Genomic DNA, 21,883 nt, shown 5'->3' on the forward strand with positions numbered 1-21,883 from the left:
AAGCCAGTCACTTCAAGGATACCATTCATTCACCTTGCCCTTGGTCAGCCTCTCTACCCCTTTCCTTCCCTTTTCCCCAGCATCATTATCGTCTCCATCTTCTCATGATGTGGCCAAAGGACTTCATCTTTGCCTCTCATCTCCTTCCCTCCAATGAGCAGTTGGGCTTTATTTCCTGGCGGATGGTCTGGTTTGATCTTCTTGTGGTCCAAGGCACTCTCAGAATGTTCCTCCAGCACTACAGTTCAAAAGGGTCTATTTTCCTTCGCTCAGCCTTCATTATGGTCCAGTTCTCGCATCTATAGGTTGCTACGGGGAATACCATTGATTAGGGGATGGTTCCTTTTTTGATAAGCGTTAAGGTACTGAATTCATATTGACCCATAGATAAGTTGACCCAGGTTTTTTTGGGCTGATGTTTTGACTAAAATTTCTAGACTTAAACATGATGAAAATGTCGTCTGAGCACATTCAGAAGAAGACCTGCAAGCCACTCTAAACATCTTTGCAGAAGCGTATGAGAAGATTGGCATGTTATTGAACATCGAGAAAACCAAAGTGCTCTTCCAGCAGTCACCAGCCAATCCCTCTCCAATGCCAGAAATACAGCTTAATGGTGTAACATTAGAAAACGTTGACCATTTCCGCTCCCTTGGCAGATACATCTCCTCAAAAGTCAACATCGACAATGAAATACAACACCACCTGAGCTCTGCGAGTGCAGCATTTTTCTGAATGAAGCAGAGAGTGTTTGAGGACCGGGACATCCGTAGGGAGACCAAAGTGCTTGTTTATAAAGCTATTGTCCTCCCAACCCTGCTTTATGCCTGCGAAACGTGAACTGTCTACAGATGTCACATTCAACTTCTGAAATGATTCCATCAGCGTTGCCTGCGAGAAATCCTGCAAATCTCTTGGGGAGACAGGCGGACAAATATCAGCGTGCTGGAAGAAGCAAAGACGACCAGCATTGAAGCGATGGTCCTCCGCCATCAACTTCACTGAACTGGCCACGTTGTCTGAATGCCGGATCACCATCTCCCAAAGCAGTTGCTCTACTCCAAACTCAAGAACAGACAATGGAATGTTGGTGGACAGGAAAAGAGATTGATTGATGGGCTGCAAGCCAACCTTAAAAACTATGGCATGGACACCGAGAACTGGGAAGCCCTGGTCCTTGAGTGCTCTAGCTGGAGGTCAGCTGTGACCAGCAATGCTGTAGAATTTGAAGAGGCACGAATGGAGGGCAAAAGAGAGAAATGTACCAAGGTGAAGGCATGTCAAGCCAACCCCGACCGGGACCGCCTTCCATCTGGAAACCGATGCCTTCACTGCGGGAGAATATGTGGGCTCCACAGTCACCTACGTACCCACCGCCAGGACACCAATCTTGGAAGACAATCCTACTCGGACAACGAGGGATTTCCTACAGAGACTGGATGGCCATCTGTCAGGGGTGATTTGAATGCAGTATTCCTGCTTCTTGGCAGGGGGTTGGACTGGATGGCCCATGAGGTCTCTTCCAACTCTTTGATTCTATTTTTTTTTGTTGTGTCAGGAGTGACTCCTGGTGTGAGAGAATTGGCCGTCTGCAAGGACGTTGCCCAAGGGACGCCTGGATGATTTGAAGTTTTTATCATCCTTGTGGGAGGCTTCTCTCATGTCCCCGCATGAGGAGAGCTCATCCGCCTCTCCTGGATTCGAACCTGCAACCTGTCAGTCTTCATTTCTGCCGGCACAGGGGTTTAACCCACGGCACCACTTTGATTCTATGATTCTAAGTAAGTACATGAGCACGTAGGGTAAGTATGGAGGGGACTGAGACCCATTCAAGTAAAACATTATAGTTTGCCTACTGTGCTTTACAGTCATTTCTGTGCAAGGCTCCATCTTCCACCATTTAGTTCTTTTTGGTGTTCAAGAGACTAACAGAGGTGCAGCTGGCTCGTGTGCTACTATGGTTTGGGGTGTGTTATGGTGATGTACATTAGTGTACCTCTTCACAGCGATGTCCGTCAGCTTGCCAGCTGTGGCTGGCTTTTGTTGGCCAGACCTGCAGCATTTCCCCACCTGCCTCTGCCTTCGCTTTCCCCTTCTTGATCTCCACCTGACAGTCTTTCCTGACAGTCTCCGCACTTGAGGAGGCCGATCCAGTGGGAAGCCCTTGCAGCTGTGGCGGAAGGAGCCAACTTCCACGGAGAGATTAGAGAACATCTTGTGGCCCTCTCATTAAATCGGTGCCTTTGTTTTCACCTCCGTGTGCCTCCGGGTCAGACTGACACCAGGGCGGTAGTTGCAGCGCACTTAATCTAGTGCAGCTGGAGAGTGATGAGACATCGGTTTACCCTCGAGTGTTTGAAGAATTGCGGGTTCTTGGTCGGCACAGTCTTGAAGGGGAGCTTAAGCGATGGCTGTCGATCAAAGCAAATGCATCGGAGGAGATATAGAGGCTGTGGGGCAACCATAATCAGTGTTGTATGTGCATGCCATGATTTCTGTGGCGGGCCACGTTGCGGTGGGGATGGGTTGGGGCCTGGGATACAGATTTCTGGGGAATATCAGCTTTCTTTGAAAACAAAGTGATGGCAAACACTTCGCTGTTGTGGTCCTGGAGCTATGCGACACCCAGGGATCCTCTGGGGGCGGAATAGGATATCTCAGAGTTTGAAGAACATTGGGCTGTTTCATTCCAAGCCCTTTCTTCTCCCATCTCGAGGAAAAGCAGAACAAGTTGTGCAGAACAGGAGAAAATTGCTGACGAGATTATGCAAAGTAGATTATATTGCTCCAATTTTATGTGGGTTGAAGGATCGAATAGTTTTCTTGGAAGTGTGTAGCTTCTGTGTTAAACTGCATTTAACACAGCTTGTTAAGGAAGAATTTTGGAATTCGTAGTATGTTGGAGAGGGGAACTCCCTTACTTTATTGACTGCTGGAAGCCATAAGCTGTAGAGGGAGTGCAAAGATATATCCTCTGGCTTTCTGAATGCACAATACACAAGCCCACGCAAACCAACTCTTTCTTGTTGTTGTTGAGACTTGGAAAACGGATGGGGTGAAATCCATAGTCCTTGACCAGGTTGAGCACTTTTTGGGACTACAAGTCCTAGTATCCCTCAGCCAGGCTGTGTAGTCCAAAAAGGAGCTTTCCCTAGCTCTGTTCAAAGCTGTTGTTCCTAATCAGTGTTCCACAATGAAGAGATTCAATACCGAAGTATCCATGAATGATCATTGCCCCTCTTAAAGCTGGTCATTCTGTACAGTCTCCACACAATCTGACATGACAAGGCTTCGGAGTTACTGACGATGTGGTTGTGTCACTTGCCTTCCAAGGAGATGGCCTTCGGCGTGTCTCTTTAGGAGCACCAGAGACCACTTGACCAAGGACCACTTGACCAGGGACCACTTGAACAGGAACCACTTTGACCAGGGACCACTTTGACCAGGGACCATTTTCACCAGGGACCACTTTGAACAAGGACCACTTGAACAGGAACCACTTTGACCAGGGACCACGTTGACCAGTTATCACTTGCCTGTTTCTCTGTCTCCCTTCCCAAAGAGCATCCCACTTTCAAGTATTACTAGAGCACTGGTTCCCAACCTTTTTTTTTTGACCAGGAATCACTTTGAACAAGGACTACTTGAACAGGGACCACTTTGACCAGAGACCACTTGACCAAGGACCACTTGACTAGGGACCACTTTAATCAAGAACCACTTGACCAGGGACCACTCGACCAGGGACCACTTTGACCAGGGACCACTTGACCAAGAACCACTTGACCAGGGACCACTTGAACAGGAACCACTTTGACCAGGGACCACTTTCACCAGGGACCACTTTCACCAGGGACCACTTTGACCAAGGACCACTTTGACCAGGGACCACTTGACCAAGGAACAGTTTGACCAGGGACCACTTAGACCAGGGACCACTCTCCACCATTAGTACCAAAAGGGTTAGGAATCAGTTTTTGGTCAACTTTGGTTTGGTTAATTGGGGTGCTGATTCAGAAAACTGGATACACCAAATCAGCTCTAGTTTCTGATACAGAACATATGCCATCCAATAGTCACCTTCTGCTTGCCCACAGAAAACCATTTTTAATGATCTAGAGCTAATGTGGTAGTAGTAATCTTTTGTGGGTAGTCAGCCTCTCCCCTCCCGACATCCTCGTTGCCTCGGCACTATTAGAGGGTTTCACGAGACCAGTCGCTCTCATTGCTATGTGGTTTTGAGGCTAAGGTGTTGTAATGGTGAGGCCGCGGACCATATTTTTATTGGGTTGTTGTATTATTTATTTATTTATTTATTTATTTATTTACCTCGCTTATATACCGCTGTTTTCAGCCCGAAGGCGACTCACAGCGGTTCACAACAACAAGAGACAACAAAATTCAATAATTACAGTATAAAAGCAGTTATCAACTTAATAGAGTTGCGTAATTAATAACAATAACAATTATCAATTAACAATTACTACAATAGCCATTCACTATCATCTCATCATCAAAACATGATCCAGATTTGTCATCCAATGATCCATTCCAGTGTTCATTAACCAATCATTGCACTCATTGTTCGAACGCCTGCTCGAATAGCCAGGTCTTCACTTTTTTTCGGAATACCATCAGAGATGGTGCTAATCTAATGTCGGTAGGGAGGGCGTTCCACAGCCGAGGAGCCACCACCGAGAAGGCCCTATCTCTCGTCCCCGCCAGCCGTGCTTTAGAAGCAGGCGGGATCGAGAGCAGGTTTCATCCTCAGAGGTAGTGAGGTAGTGAGGTCAGACCTCACTACCTCTGAGGATGCTTGCCCTGCATATCTATATGCAGGCGAAACGTCAGGAGAAAAATTGCCTCCAGAACATGGCCATATAGCCCGGAAAAACCTACAACAACCCAGTGATTCCGGCCATGAAAGTCTTCGACAATACATATTTTTATTCTTGGGGACCACTGATGGTCCATGGACCACAGGTTGGGAACCACTGTGCTCGAGCTGTACCTGTTTCTCCTGTTCATTATGGTAAGAAGAGACCTATGCCAGACCTTGAGGTGTTTTGCAATGTATTGCACCCTTGGCAGGGGAAAAAACTGCTTGCGCACAACATGTGCCCATTGCCCTGTTGCGGCTTGATGCTAGCGCCTGCTTTTTAAAGCTTCAGCAGCGAGCATTTTCCCTTTCTCCTCTGAAAACAGACCTGACCCACGCCTGTGCCCTCTGGCGATCAATACCAAATATTTTAGCTTGCTGTGGGAGTGTGTGCCTGTGCGTGCTGGCGCTTTCTCTTTCCCGGCATGCCTTATCTTGACCCTCCTGCTGTGTGTCCTATTGCCTCCCTACGTGGCGATCATTATATAGAGCTCCCTGTCTAAGCCAGCTTTCAATGATTATTCCTCTCTTCTCTTTCTCCCTCCCTCTCACCCCCACTCCAAACCCTCCCTGCACACCACCCCCATTTTTGGTAAATATTGTGTATGGATTTAACGCCGGCCGTCTTTCTGCAATTGCAACCCTGCTGGTGCAGCGCTTTCTCTTCTGGCATTCATTCCCTATCCGCTGTCGGTGGGGAGGGGGGAGATCTACGCCGGCCTGCCTTTCTTTTCCTGGTCATTTTTTAATAAAAATTAGCGACGTAGCAGAAAATCTGGGCCAAGAGATGCTCGAGTTGTGGAAGGAGGCCAGAGCCGAGAGGGGAGGAGAACAGAGATTAAGGGTTGTTGGAAAGAGGGAAGGAAAAAAAAGCTCAGCTCTCTGCAAAAATCCAAGGAAAGGAGTGTAAGTGAATGCAGAGCCCTTCTTTTGCACTTTAAAATACTTGGGTCCTGTCACTGGCATCCCGTGTCGCATCCTTGTTCAACATACTGCCATTTAGGTTTCGGCAGTGACCAGAGGTCACATCATGAGAAGAAAGGAAAGCTTAGAGAAGGGAATGATGCTGGGGAAAATGGAAGGAAACGCAGGTGCGTTTGGTGGGGACATGGGACAGGGCCTTCTCTGTGGTGGCCCCCCGACTCTGGAACTCTCTCCCCAAGGACATCAGACAAGCCCCAACGTTGGCTGTCTTTAGGAAGAGCCTGAAGACCTGGCTGTTTCAGTGTGCCATTCCAGAATAGGAAACTCCTGGTTTTAAGCCCAATTGCACTTTACTAGAGATTCAGGATTATCTGCACATTGCACCTACCTCCATATACCTCTACATATTACCTGTCAAGTTCAGCATTTTAATTTTTGTCCATTACATTTGGCCCAGCTTTTGGTTTTAATTATGTCGCGGTGTCATTGTTTTACTGTTTTATTGTTTTGCTTGATGTTTATTATTTGCTTTTGAATTTATTGTGTATTGTATGTCGTTGATTGTTGGCGGCCTTGGCCTTTGTAAGCCGCATTGAGTCCTACGGGAGATTTTGCGGGGTATAAATAAAGATAATAATAATAATAATAATAATAATAATAATAATAGGGGCCGACCAAGGGCAAGATGGATGGGTGGTATCCTTGAAGTGACTGGATCGACCTGGGGGTGGTGACGACTGACAGGGAGCTCTGGCGTGGACTGGTCCATGAAGTCACAAAGAGTCAGAAATGACTGAACTAATGAACAAAGTGACCAGGGGAGCTTTTGCACAGTTAATGCTTGTGCGCCAGCTATGCCCGTACCTTGCGAAGCCTGACTTGGCCATAGTAGTCCACGCTCTGGTTACATCCAGTATAGACTACTGCAACGCACTCTACATGGGGTTGCCTTTGAAGACTGTATGGAAGCTTCAAATGGTCCAGCAGGCAGCATCCAGGTTGCTAACTGGAGCAAACAATTCCTCTGTTGCACCAGCTCCGCTGGCTGCCAGTTTTCTTCCAAGCACAATTCAAAGTAGCAACCAATAGTGAAAGGACCAAGGCAGTGACATGAAGCCGCTGAGAGAGATCATCTGGAGTTTCGGGATGTGGTGTCACCTGTACACAGATGACGTCCAACTCTGCCACTTCTTTCCCCCAGATGCTAAGGAGGCTCTTCAGGTCCTGAACCAGTGCTTGGCCGCTATGACGGTCTGGATGAGGACGAACAAATTGAACTTGAATCCAGACAAGACAGAGGTTCAACTGGTCAGTTGTAAGGTCAAACAGGGCATAGGGTTACAGCCTATGTTGGACGGGGTTACACTCCCCCTTTAGACGCAGGTCCGCAGCTTGGGTGTGATCCTGGATTCATCGCTGAGCCTGGAACCCCAAGTTTTGGCAGTGACCAGGGGAGAATTTGCACAGTTAAAGCTTGTGCACCAGCTGCACACATACCTTGCGAAGCCTGACTTGACTATAGTAGTTCACGCTCTGGTTACATCCCATATAGAGTACTGCAACACATTACATGGGGTTACCTTTGAAGACTGTCCGGAAGCTTCAAATAGTCTAGCCAGGTTGCTAACTGGAGCGGCGCTCAGGAAGCAAACAACTCCTCTGCTGCACCAGCTCCACTGGCTGCCAGTTTGCTTCCGGGCATAATTCAAAGTGTTGGCTTTAGCCTATAAAGCCCTAAATGGTTCCAGCCCAGTTTACCAGTCCGAACATATCTCTCCTTATGAACCATCTAGGAACTTAAGATTGTCTAGGGAGGCCCTGCTCTCGATCCCACCTTCTTCGCAGGCACGTTTGGCAGAGATGAGAGACAGGGCCTTCTCAGTGGTGGCCTCTTGACTGTGGAACGCCCTCCCCAGGGATATTAGATTGACCCCCTTCCTCCTGACTTTCCAGAAAAAAACGTTTTAAAATCCTTTGGGAATGCAGTGCAATAGATAAACACAGAATTATGTAAGACTGAAACATGGACAATGCTATCGGAAAATGTGATTAATAGGAAGATATTGGCTAGTATATGTTTTTAATGGTTTTGTGTCTGGATTTTATAATGCTGTTTGAAATGTTCATAATTATATTTTTTAGATGGTTATGGCATCGAATTGCTGCCATTTTGTAAGTCGCCTTGAGTCGCCTTCGGGCTAAGAAAGGCAGGATAGAAATACTGTAAATAAATAAATCTATATAAATAAAAATGTAAAGGTCCTTTGTGGGATTAACATAACTCAAAAACCACTGGACGAATGGATATCAAATTTGGACACAACACACCTGTCAGGCCAACGAGTGACCATCACTCATAAAAAACACTGATCCCCAACCCATCTAAAATACAGGCATGTGCCTTTCATCTCAAGAACAGAGAAGCATCCCGAGCTCTGAAGATCATCTGGGAAGGAATCCCACTGGAGCATTGCAGCGCACCCAAATACCTGGGAGTCCCTCTGGACCATGCTCTGACCTACAAGAACATCAAGCAAAAAGTGGGTGCTAGAAACAATATCGTACGAAAGCTGACTGGCAAAACCTGGGGATCACAACCAAACACAGTGAAGTCATCTGCCCTTGTGCTGTGCTATTCTGCTGCTGAGTTCACATGCCCAGTGTGGAACACATCTCACCACACTAAAACAGTGGATGTGGCTCTTAATGAGACATGCCGCATTATCACGGGGTGTCTGTGCCCTACACCACTAGAGAAATTACACTGTCTAGGCGGTATTGCACCACCTGACATCCACCGGGAAGTTGCAGCCAATAGTGAAAGGACCAAGGCAGTGACATCTCCAGCTCATCCCCTGTTTGGGTATCAGCCAGCACGTCAACGACTTAAATCTAGAAATAGTTTTCTAAGATCTACAGAGACACTTGCTGGAAAAGCTCAGCAAGCGAGAGTCCAAAAGTGGCAGGTGCAACCCAGAACCTCAATCAATGGCTGATACCAAATGAGAGACTCCGTCCTGGGCACACAGAGGACTGGGCGACTTGGAAGGTGCTGAACAGACTGCGCTCTGGCACCACGAGATGCAGAGCCAACCTTCAGAAATAGTGGAATCCTCGACATGCGAGTGTGGAGAAGAGCAAACCACTGACCACTTGCTGCAATGCAACCTGAGCCCAGCCACATGCACAAGGGAGGACCTCCTTGCAGCAACACCAGAAGCACTCCAAGTGGCCAGATACTGGTCAAAGGACATTTAATCAACTACCAAATTCACAAATTTTGTATTTTGTCTGTTTTTTTGCTTTGTTTCTGTTAGAAATGTAATATAATTGACTGGTTGCCCTGGCACGACAAATAAATAAAAACACTGAAAAATACAGCAGAGAGATTAAAAAATCCAAAAAACAAAAAATGTATTACAACGCAGGCGCAAAACCACACATATATATGCAAATACACATCTATATATATAAATTTGTTAGGGGCATCCAACGAGGAAACAAAACTCAAAAAACCCCCAACGAAACTTAACCAAAATTCCCATGCCCATAACACAACCCACAAGGTACAAACATATCTACTCAAAATGAAAAACAACACAACAACACACTCACAAAACGGCAAAACAACAAAACTCAAAAATCCCCCAACGAAACTTAACCAAAATCCCCGTGCCCATAACACAACCCACAAGGTACAAACATATCTACTCAAAATGAAAAACAACAGAACAACACACTCACAAAACGGCAAAACAACAAAACTCAAAAATCCCCCAACGAAACTTAACTAAAATCCCCGTGCCCATAACCCAACCCACAAGGTACAAACATATCTACTCAAAATGAAAAACAACACAGCAACACACTCACAAAATGGCAAAAGAACAAAACTCAAAAAAACCCCAACGAAACTTAACCAAAATTCCCATGCCCATAACACAACCCACAAGGTACAAACATATCTACTCAAAATGAAAAACAACACAGCAACACACTCACAAAATGGCAAAAGAACAAAACTCAAAAAAACCCCAACGAAACTTAACCAAAATTCCCATGCCCATAACACAACCCACAAGGTACAAACATATCTACTCAAAATGAAAAACAACACAACAACACACTCACAAAACGGCAAAACAACTGAGCATGCGCATTGGCGCCCAGCTGCAAGTTCCCTGGCGCGCGCACATGGCCTTCCGGCCAACGTTCCCTCTGCGGAAACCATGCCCACTCCAAGCCCCGCCGCGCCGCTTCCCGCACACACACACACCCTGCCGCACACACACGCGCAACCCCACGCTCCATCACTCCCCCCGCCGCCGCATACACACACGCAACCCCACTCCCCCGCCGCCACACACACACACGCAACCCCACGCTCCATCACTCCCCCCATCGCCGCACACACACGCAACCCCACTCCCCCCGCCGCCGCACACACACACGCAACCCCACTCCCCCCGCTGCCGCACACACACACGCAACCCCACGCTCCATCACTCCCCCCGCTGCCGCACACACACACGCAACCCCACGCTCCATCACTCCCCTGCCCCAATCTTACCTCCTTTTACTTCAGGCCACCTCCAAACCCCACCCCGCCCCTTCCCGCCCTGTCCAAATCTAGGAAAGACAGGAAGGAAGGAAAGAAGAAAGAGAAAGGGAGGAAAAGAAAAAGGGGGAAGGAAGGAAAGTTAGAGGAAGAAGAAAAGGAAAGAAAAGGAAAGATGGAAGGAAAGAAAAGAGAGACAACAGAAGAGAAAGAAAAAAGGGGAAGGAAGGAAAGAGATAGAGAAAGAAGAGGAGAAGGAAAGATGGGAAGGAAGGAAGGAAGGAAGGAAGGAAGGAAGGAAGGAGGGAGGGAGGGAGGGAGGGAGGGAGGGAGGGAGGGAGGGAGGGAAAGAAGGAGAGAAAGAGGGAAGATTGGCCACAGCAACACGTGGCGGGTAAAGGTTGTTATTTCTATTATTATTATTATGCTATTGTTCGTATGAGACCCTTTGAGGGGGAATGGGAGAGGTGTCAGGTCCCGGAGGCAATGCATTGCATTACTGTTATTGTTATGATGGTGGTGAAATAAAAGGAAATAAAAAGTGAAAGAAGGAAGCAAACAGGGAGGGAAGAAAGGCAAAGGAAGAAAGGGGGAGGGAATGAAGGAAAGAGAGAAGGATGAAACCAAGTAGTGAAAGAAGGAAAGAAAGAAAGAAAGAGGTAGAGAAGGAAGAAAGGAGAGAAAGGGGGAGGAAAAGGGGGAAGGAATAGGTAGGGACCTCTCTTTCATAATAGTCCAGATATCTACCTCAACTTTGATAAGTTTTATTATAGGCCACAGCAACGCGTGGCAGGGCACAGCTAGTATACATATATATATATACAAATCCATATGCACACACAAAACACATATACACAGACTGAGCCACAGCAACGCATGGCAGGGGACGGCTAGTAAATAATAAATTCAGATATATTGCATTGCAGCTCCTATTCCATGTGAGACCTGTGAGTCTGTGCCAGTGCTAAAAAGTGCCAATTTTTGAAAAATGTATTAATTGCAAACTCAGTCTTTGAGAGTGGCTCCTTCCACTCTTCAAATGAGATTATCAGGTTTAGGAGCATGCCTATATTTTCAGAATTACACCAAATTGCATGCTTGGGTTGCTCAGGAAGCATTGAGTATGTTCATTGGGTCCAGATGTGTGCTGCTCCCAGCGTTATTATGGAAATGATGAGGGATGGCTACAAGAATTCATCCCTAGATCTCTGCAGTCTCACTCCTGCTTTGCTTGTGCAGATGTCCACCATGTGAGAAAACTCATGTTTGGTGTCAAAGCCCCTGTACGGCTCAAAGGCTACTCCACCAACTCCCACAAGCCAGGATGTGCTTCAAGAAGTAACACTTTGAATGCGATTGTCCTGCTTCTTGGTTGAATGGGGTTGGGCTGGATGGCCCACCAGGTCTCTTCCAACTCTCGGATTTTATGATTCTAATGTCTGTCCTCAGCAGACATTCATGAGAAGGCGCTGCTCTTTGTCTGAACACAAATCTGGAAGAAATTAAGGAATTGGTTGGAGGTCAGACTGGTGGTCCACCTCAGCTGCATCTTGGCTTGCTGGAAAACTGCAGGAGTGGGAGTGAAAACATAAAACAGCCTTTTCCTAGCTCTGGTTTTGGCTCTTTGTGAGCCTGGAAGAACCTGAGAAGATGGTTGAAGACTAATGGTCCATCTCGGTCAAAGCTAGGGACCCGTGGGAGTAAACAAAAGAAGTCCTCTTGCAAGCTCTGGGTTTGGCCTGAGTCCTGCCTAACCAAATGTCCTTTAGGAAGGCATGCAAGAAGGAGCATTGCCTCTGAACACAGAGTTTGCACATAGTGCGCTTTGGCAACCAAGAATGGTCTCCTCTCTGAGTTGTTTTCATCTTCAGGGGCTGGTTCTTTCCTTTCTTTATGCTCTACCTCCATGGAGGCCAGGTGAATTGCATCACGTCCTTGCACAACGGACAAGTGGGACCATGGTGATCTTCTAGTAGAGTTGCCATGGACTTAGTCAATGTGCTCCTTACCCAGTCGCAGACTGCAGAAGAGAAGGCTGAGAGGAGACAGGATGAGGGTCATGCATCAAGAGATGAGGGGAAGTCATAGGGAGAAGAGAGCAAGCTTCCTTTCTGCTGCCCTGGAGACTAGGATGCACTGGAGCAATGTATTGTCAAAGACTTTCATGGCCATAATCACTGGGTTGTTGTAGATCTTTTGGGCTGTATGACCATGTTCTAGAAGCTTTCTCTAAACATTTCGCCTGCATCTACAGCAGGCATCCTCAGAGGTTGTGAGGTCTGTTGGAAACTAGGAAAATTACAACAGCAAAACAACAGAGAGGAAACAATCAGGGACATCTAATCACCTCTCAACAAAAGATTGCACCAGGCACTAACAAGCCATACCAAACAACAGCCAGGCCATCAAATGCTAATCAAGGTGGCCAACTGAAATATTCACACCTAGCTCCAACAGACAAGAGTTCTTTGTCCCACCCTGGTCATTCCACAGATATATAAACCCATTTTCCTAGTTTCTACAGACTTCACTACCTCATAGAATCATAGAATCAAAGAGTTGGAAGAAACCTCATGGGCCATCCAGTCCAACCCCATTCTGCCAAGAAGCAGGAATATTGCATTCAAATCACCCCTGAAAGATGGCCATCCAGCATCTGTTTAAAAGCTTCCAAAAAAGGAGCCTCCATCACACTCCAGGGCAGAGAGTTCCTCTGCTGAACGGCTCTCAGAGTCAGGAAGTTATACATGGCTATCATATCCCCTCTCAGCCTTCTCTTCTTCAGGCTGAACATGCCCAGCTCCTTAAGCCGCTCCTCATAGGGCTTGTTCTGCAGACCCTTGATCATTTTAGTCGCCCTCCTCTGGACACATTCCAGCTTGTCAATATCTCTCTTGAATTGTGGTGCCCAGAATTGGACACAATATTCCAGGTGTGGTCTAACCAGAGCAGAATAGAGCATGGGGAGCATGACTTCCTGGACCTAGACACTATGCTCCTTTTGTTGCAGGCCTCTGAAGATGCTTGCCATAGATGCAGGCGAAACGTCAGGAGAGAATGCCTCTAGAACATGGGCATATAGCCCGAAAAAACCTACAACAACCTAGGAAAATTGGGTTTATATATCTATGTAAAGTCCAGGGTGGGAGAAAAAACACTTATCTATTGGAGGTTGGTGATAATGTTTAAATTGGCCACCTTGATTAGCATTTGATGGCCTGACAGTTTTTAGGTGTAGCTTGTTACTGCTTGGGGGAATCCTTTGTTGAAAGGTGATTAGCTGTCCCTGATTGTTTCTTGTCTGGAGCAATGGCTTCAAACAACAGGAAAGAAAGGAGATTCCACCTGAACATTAGGAAGAACTTCCTGACTGTGAGAGATGTTCAGCAGTGGAACTCTCTGCCCAAGAGTGTGGTGGAGTCTCCTTCTTTGGAGACTTTTAAATAGAGGGTGAATGGCCGTCTGTCGGGGTACTTAAAATGTGATTTTACTGCTTCTTGGCAGGTGGTTGGACTGGATAGCCCACGAGGTATCTGTTGGAGTTCAGCCTATGATTGATTGTCTTTAAGGATTAGGGTGCTTTGGATGTGGGAAGTGATGCCAATGAATTTCAAGATGGCAGTGGTTTGGTCAATGATACTGATGCAGAGAAGGCCCAGGAGACCCCTGTGTAAAGTATAGTTTCCCAATAGAATGTCCCTGAAGGGTGTGGGGATGATAGTGTCCTCCCTGAATTGCTACCAGAGAGTTCCCAGGATTTGGGGCTTCAAAACAACTGGGCACCTGACCCAGCTGCAAGACTTAATGAGCAAACAGATAGGTGGCAGGAGATTAGTCAAAACAGGCAAACCGAACAGTGGCTTCGGCGGTCTGCCAGAATCCAACAGAAAAAGATAAGGAAATCTCAATTAAAGTGAAACCAATTTTCTGAGCGCTTGGAATAGCTTAAAGAGGGGATAAAAGTTCCAAGTATGAGAAATGTAGTCAGATGAAGCATCATTTGGAATCAAGTGAAATTCTCATCCTTGTTTCATGAAAGCCTTGCTTGGAAGATTCTTGTCTAAGTCATTCTTGTTTCATGTTTTGGATTCTTGGATTGTATGAATGCAAACTCATGCCTTGGATTAATGTATCCTGGTTTTCTGAATTATATTAGAGAAGTGTGAACTTTGTTTTTATGGACTTTGCTGCTCTTTACCTTGGACTCTTTTTGTTCCTGCTTATCGTCTTACTTAATTGGATTCACCCATTTCTTTAAAGTGCATTTTACTTTGCTGCTTTTTAATTATCTTCAATAAAAGGATTGTTTTCCAATCAACGGTGTGGTGTTTACATTCAGAGGGCTTTTCCTGTCCTGGAGTGCAACAGTATCTTCCAACTCTATGATTCTATTATTTTTATAAATTTCTCTCTTTTATAAGCTACATTGTTGCTAGGTTCGAGGGAGTGGGATGCAAAGATATAAGCAAATAGAGGGATGGATAGAATATGTTGCAGTCCTTAGGACGATGCTTGCTGTATTCCTTAGGTTTGCCATAAGTAACCAATGGTTTGAAGGCACGTAACAATAACAACACATTACGCAACTGTATCCCCATCTACGAACCTACGCCATCTCTTTGATCTTCCGGAGAGACTATTCTCTTGCTCCCGCCCGCATCTCAAGTGCGACTTGCGGGGACGAGAGAGAGAGGGCTTTCTCTGTGGTGGCCCCCCGGCTCTGGAACTCACTCCCCAGAGATATTAGGCAAGCCCCCACGCTAGCAATCTTCAGGAGGAATCTGAAAACCTGGCTATTCCAATGTGCCTTCAGTGATTGAATGTAAAAAACTCCCTGACCAAACTTTGCACTAAATGTCCTTGTTGTTCATTCGTTCAGTTGTCTCCGACTCTTCGTGACCTCATGGACCAGCCCACGCCAGAGCTCCCTGTCGGCCGTCACCACCCCCAGCTCCTTCAAGGTCAGTCCAGTCACTTCAAGGGCAAGGATCCATCTTGCCCTTGGTCGGCCCCTCTTCCTTTTGCCTTCCACTTTCCCCAGCATCATTCCCTTCTCCAGGCTTTGCTGTCTCCTCATGATGTGGCCAAAGGACTTCAGCTTTGTCTCTAGTCTCCTTCCCTCCAATGAGCAGTCGGGCTTTCTTTCCTGGAGGATGGACTGGTTGGATCTTCTCGCAGTCCAAGGCACTCTCAGCACTTTCCTCCAACACCACAGCTCAAAAGCATCTCTCTTCCTTCGCTCAGCCTTCCCTAAGGTCCAGCTCTCACATCCGTAGGTGACTACAGGGAAGACCATGGCTTGGACTAGGCAATGGATCTTGGTTGCCAATCTGATGTCTCTACGCTTTACTATTTTATCAAGACTGGGCATTGCTCTCCTCCCAAGAAGGAAGCGTCTTCTGATTTCCCGGCCACAGTCTGCATCTGCACTCATCTTTGCACCTAGAAATACAAAGTCTGTCACGGCCTCCACATTTTCTCCCTCTATTTTCCAGTTGTCAATCATTCTTGTTGCCATAATCTTGGTTTTTTTGATGTTTAGCTGCAACCCGGCTTTTGCGCTTTCTTCTTTCTCCTTGATTAGAAGGCTCCTCAGCTCCTCCTCGCTTTCGGCCATCAGAGTGGTGTCATCTGCATATCTGGGGTTGTTAATGTTTCTTCCAGCAATTTTCACCCCAGCTTTGCATTCCTCAAGCCCCACACATCCTTGCATGATGTGTTTTGCATACAAGTTAAAAAGGTTGGGTGAGAGTATGTCCTTAGAAGCACTTTATTTAGGGTTCGTGCAACTGAATCCTCCCTCATTCTCGGATCCTCATCCTGATAATTTACATCGTCCTATCTCCCAGTGTTTTTAAATTTTTTTGCCTTGAATGTGGCCCTGCCCAGTGAAATTCTATTATTATTATTATTATTATTATTATTATTATTATTATTATTACTTTCTCGTTGGCCCTATAACCTTTCTCCTTCTGGTTTAGTTTTCAGGCTGAGCGACCCGCCCTGGATGTGGTGGTGTTTCCTCTGCTCCACGAGGACCTGACCGACGTCATCCGAGACGTCCCTATGATGCACTTGGATGAGATCACCTTGTTCAAAAGCCGGGTGGCCGAGGAGCCTCCGAACCTGTGGTGGTGATGGCCAAGGAGCCGGAGCAGGACACTTCTCCTCGACTGGGATCCCCGTTCTTGAGTCTCGCTGCCAGTTTGTTTGAATGCCGTGGTCATTTCAGTGCTGCTGCAGGGAGGAGGGCCTCGTGCGCCAGGATGCCGGACAGACTCACCGATCCCTTGGAGGGCAAAAACCCTCGTATTTATTCATTTCACTCCTAGCCTGTCCCTGTTTCCGGCAAACTCGGGCCGGGTTTGCGGTCGGGAAATATTGGAGCCTTTTGTTTTGCTATTTAATAATATATCCTTCTCTAATTTGAATGACAGTTCAAAGGCAAGCGGGGTTTGACTTGAAAGAATGTACTCCCCTTTTCCTTGCTGTCCCTGTTGTTGCCTGTTTTGGGAACCTATTTGTTTTATATATATATATATATCGATATATTTTGGTGCATCAATGATTTATTATTTTTTCCCTTAGTGTCTTAAGGGGCTGAAATGCAAAGGGATTCTGTGTCAATGCGCTCTTGAGCCTTAACTGCCAAGCCTGGCTAACGTGTTGGCGTCTCTCCACAAAGCAAGGTGCTCACTTGCTTGTCGGTTTGTTTTCTTTTAGTCCTGTGGATGTGAAGCCTGGGATAGTCTTGGGAAAAGCTGCCTTTCCGGGGCTACAGCTGGCACATCCCCTTGGCAGGGGATTCTGGGAGTTGTAGTCCCTGTATTAACATTTCCAAGCTTTGGTTTCTGTGCTAGTCTTGGGGAAAGCTGCCTTTCCGGGACTACAGCTGGCACATCCCCAGGCAGGGGATTCTGGGAGTTGTAGTCCTTATATTAACATTTCCAAGCTTTGGTTTCTGTGCTAGTCTTGGGGAAAGCTGCCTTTCCGGGACTACAGCTTGCACATCCCCTTGGCAGGGGATTCTGGGAGTTGTAGTCCTTATATTAACAATTCCAAGCTTTGGTTTCTGTGCTAGTCTTGGGGAAAGCTGCCTTTCCGGGACTAGGAGCTGGCACATCCCCTTGGCAGGGGATTCTGGGAGTTGTAGTCCTTATATTAACATTTCCAAGCTTTGGTTTCTGTGCTAGTCTTGGGGAAAGCTGCCTTTCTGGGACTACAGCTGGCACATCCCCTTGGCAGGGGATTCTGGGAGTTGTAGTCCCTATATTAACATTTCCAAGCTTTGATTTCTGTGCTAGCGTTGGAACGATTGACTAGGGATTCTCCAGGGGACTTTCCATTCTGTGCAATCCCACTGCAAGGAAGGCCGGGGACTCCGATGCCTGTGTTTTTGCATGCCACAACTATTCGTTGTGTAGGAGAACTTCGTTAACGGTTCCCCATCATGTCTCAGGTTGCGCTCTGTGATTTGGTGCCAACCTGGAGTGATTCAGGCACTACGGAAAAGTACAGGGTTAGTCAAAATGAATAGGCCAATAAGAAAATTAATTTTAGACGAATGTATGTTTATTGTAACCAAACTACAGCTACGTATCGACAGATAAATTATCAAAGTTTTGTCTCACCTTCAGAGATGTTCGATATGGGCGCCCCGTGTGACACGGCAGACGTCCAAGCGATAGTCCAGTTCATTCCACATCCGTTGCAGCACATCCGACGTAATGGCATCGAATGCAGCACATATGCGCTGTTTTAAGTCGTCCTGTGGTTTTACCCTTGCATAAGCAGCCCGTCTCCTCAAATTGCTTTACCCACCTCGCAATGGAATGTCGATGAGGTGGTTCCTTGCCATACTTGGCTCGAAATTCTCGCTGGACCGTAATTACTGACATTGTTTTAGCAAATGTCATCACACAAAACGCCTTCTCTTTGCCTGATTCCGCCATTTTGAAAACAGCGACTCCTAGCGACGCCTAGCGGCATTAACGTACATGTGTGTTGCTCAAAAAAAACTTTGATAGTTTATCTGTCGCTACGTAGCTGTGGTTTGGTTACAGTAAACATACATTCGGCTACAATTAATTTTCTTATTGGCCTATTCATTTTGACTAACCCTGTATTTAATTGGAAGGAGGACCCAATATTAAGGTTTGCTCTTCGGATTTTTGCTTCAAGAACCTCTTCCGGTTTTGTTTTGTTTAGTTTTATACCCATAATAATTTTTTGCAGAGCCTTTTGGAAAAGTCCTTAATGGGGTTGTTGTAGTTTTTTCGTGCTATGTGGCCATGTTTTAGAACAGTGGTTCTCAACCTTCCTCAACCTCAACCCTTAATACAGTCCCTCATGTGGTGGTGACCCCCAACCATAACATTGTTTTTGTTGCTACTTCATAACAGTCATTTTACTCCAGTCATAAATCATAATGTAAATATCAGATATGTAAGATGTATTTTCATTCACTGGACCAAACTGGTTCACCTATAATCAAAGAGCATTCTGAACTCCACCAACGATGGATTTGAACCTAATTTGCCATACAGAACTTCCATGACCAACGGAAAACACTGGAAGGGTTTGGTGGGTATGGACCTTGAGTTTGGGAGTTATAGTTCACCTATATCCAGATAGCACTGTGGACTCATGCAATGGTGGATCTGGACCAAACTTGGCACAAATACTCAATATGCGCAAATGTAAACATTGGTGGAGCCTGGGGGAAAATAGACCTTGACTTTTGGGAGTTGTAGTTGCTGGGATTTATAGTTCATTTCAATCAAAGAACATTCTGAACTCCACCAACGATAGAATTGGCTCAAACTTCCCACATGGGATCCCCAGGACCATCAGAAAATACTGTGTTTTCTGATGGTCTTTGGCCACCCCTCTGACACCCCTTCGCGACCCCCTCAGGGGTCCCGACCCCCAGGTTGAGAAACACTGTTCTAGAAGCATTCTCTCCTGACGTTTTGCCTGCATCTGTGGCAAGCATCCTCAGAGTTTGTTGGAAACTAGGAAAATTGGATTTATATATCTGTGGAATAATGTCCAGGGTGGGAGAAAGAACTCTTCTCTGTTGGAGGCAATTGTGAATGTTTTAATTGGGTTGTTGTAGGTTTTTCCGGGCTATATGGCCATGTTCTAGAGGCATTCTCTCCTGACGTTTCACCTGCATTTATGGCAAGCATGCTCAGAGGTAGTGAGGTCTGTTGGAAACTAGGAAAATGGGTTTATATATCTGTGGAATGACCAGGGTGGGACAACGAACTCTTGTCTGTTGGAGCTCTTTGTCCCACCCTGGTCATTCCACAGATATTATATAAACCCTTTTTCGTAGTTCCAACAGACCTCACTACCTCTGAGGATGCTTGCCATAGATGGAGAGAATGCCTCTAGAACATGGCCATATAGCCCGAAAAAACCTACAACAACCCAGTTATTCCAGCCATGAAAGCCTTCGACAATACAATGTTTACATTGTCCACCTTGATTAGCATTTGATGGCCTGACAGTTTCAAAGTGTGGCTTGTTCCTGCCTGGGAAATTCCTTTGTTGAGAGGAGGTTAGGTGTTCCTGATTGTTTCTAGCCTGGAGTTCCCCTGTGTTCAAGTTTTGTTTTTTATTTACTGTTATAACTTTAGAGATTTTGCAATTGGCCACCTTGATTAGCATTCAATGGCCTAGCAGTTTTCAAAGTGTGGCTTCTCACTCCCTGGGGAAATCCTGTGGTGGGAGTTGTTACCTGACCCTGATTGTTTGTGGTCTGGAATTCCCCTTTTTATGAGTGTTGCTCTTTATTTACTGTCCTAATTTTAGAGTTTCTTTTAGTACTGTTATCCAGATTTTGTTCATTTTCATGGTTTCTTTGTTGAGTGGTGATTAGCTGTCCCTGATTGTTTCTTGTCTGGAGTTCCCCTGTTTTTGAGTGTTCTTCTTTATTTACTGTTATGATTTTAGAGTTTTTTTAATACTGGTAGACAGATTTTGTTCATTTTCATGGTTTCTTCCTTTCTGTTGAAATTGTCCACCTGCTTCTTGTGGATTTCAATGGCTGACATGGTGGTTGTGAGACTGGTCCAGCATTTTTGTGTTCTCAAATACTATAACAACCACCATGTCAGACTACACAGAGAAGCCATTGAAATCCACAAGTATGTGGGCAATTTCAACAGAAAGGGAGAAACCATGAAAATGAACAAAATCTGGATACTAGTATTAAAAAAGTCTAAAATTATCACAGTAAATAAAAAACAAAACTCAAACACAGGGGAACTACAGACAAGAAACAATCAGGGACAGCTAACCACCCCTCAACAAAGGATTCCCCCAGGCAGGAGCAAGTCACAACAAAAAACTGTCAGGCCATCAAATGCTAATCAAAGTGGCCAATTGAACAGATATAGAAACCCAATTTCCTAGTTTCCAACAAACCTCACAACCTCTGAGGATGCTTGCCAGAGATGCAGGCGAAACGTCAGGCGAGAATGAACTGAGAACTCTAAAATTAGGACAGTAAATAAAGTGCAACACTCAAAAACAGGGGGATTCCAGACAAGAAACAATCAGGGCCAGGTAACAACTCCCAACACAGGATTCCCCCGGGAACTCCAGACAAAAAACAATCAGGAACACCTAATCACCTCTCAACAAAGGAATTTCCCAGGCAGTAACAAGCCACATCTAAAAACTGTCAGGCCATCAAATGCTAATCAAGATGGCCAACTGAACAGATATATAAACCCAATTTTCCTAGTTTCCAACAAACCTCACAACCTCTGAGAATGTCTGCCATAGATGCAGGCGAAACGTCAGGAGAGAATGCTTCTAGAACATGGCCATACAGCTCGAAAAACCTGCAACAACCCTTGATTCTGGCCATGAAAGTCTTCGACAATAACAGGTCTTTCAGGGTGTACGGTTGGGCACAGTTTTGACCGTTTGGACCCCTTTGGCCGGCCACTTTTTCCGAACCGTTGACCATCTGGATCCCCTTCCAGTATTGCTTTACAAACCCATCCTTTGTGGACTCGTAAGAAAAGACTTGGCTTTCTGTGTCCCTTTTGCAGCGGAGGTGGCATGTGGCAAGGCTTGGAGCTTCTCCTCGTCGTGGGGTCGTTTGACCGGGAAGGAGAGAAGCAGCCACCGGTCACTCTTCTCCCGGGTTTATTTCTCAGTGGCTTGCTTCCGCTGTGTTGTGCTTGAAGTCATGGGCCGGCTTGAGTATCTGTAACAATATGTGTGTGTGTGTTCAAACGTGACGATGATTATCTGTATGAATTGCATTTACAGTGGATTTCCCTGTCGAGAAAGTATATAAACACTTCTCTATACGTCTCTTGCTATCTGTATACGTTCTCTCTCCCCACCTTTCCCCAATCCATGGCACAATTTGGCTTTGAGAACACAGAAATGTCAGACCACTCTCACAACCACCACGTCCAACTACACAGAGAAGCCACTGAAATCCACGAAAAGCATGTGGACAATCTCAACAGAAAGGAGGAAACCATTCTCTCTCC

General features: G+C 46.0%; 1 protein-coding gene across 2 annotated transcripts in view; it reads left to right on the top strand.

The window, feature by feature from the left end:
• Window positions 1-17,458, top strand: part of LOC132779999 (F-box/LRR-repeat protein 18) — a 66,630-nt gene extending 49,172 nt beyond the window's left edge. Inside the window, exon 5 of one of the 2 annotated variants that reach the window (XM_067473674.1) lies at window positions 16,343-17,458. In XM_067473674.1, the coding sequence (XP_067329775.1) occupies window positions 16,343-16,499 (157 nt within the window). In that variant the 3' untranslated portion in view covers window positions 16,500-17,458. The remainder of the gene's footprint in view (window positions 1-16,342) is intronic. The other variant, XM_067473675.1, reaches the window with a different exon arrangement.
• Window positions 17,459-21,883: the final 4,425 nt, after the last annotated feature.

Source organism: Anolis sagrei, chromosome X, assembly GCF_037176765.1.
Source record: "Anolis sagrei isolate rAnoSag1 chromosome X, rAnoSag1.mat, whole genome shotgun sequence".
NCBI lineage: Eukaryota > Metazoa > Chordata > Lepidosauria > Squamata > Dactyloidae > Anolis > Anolis sagrei.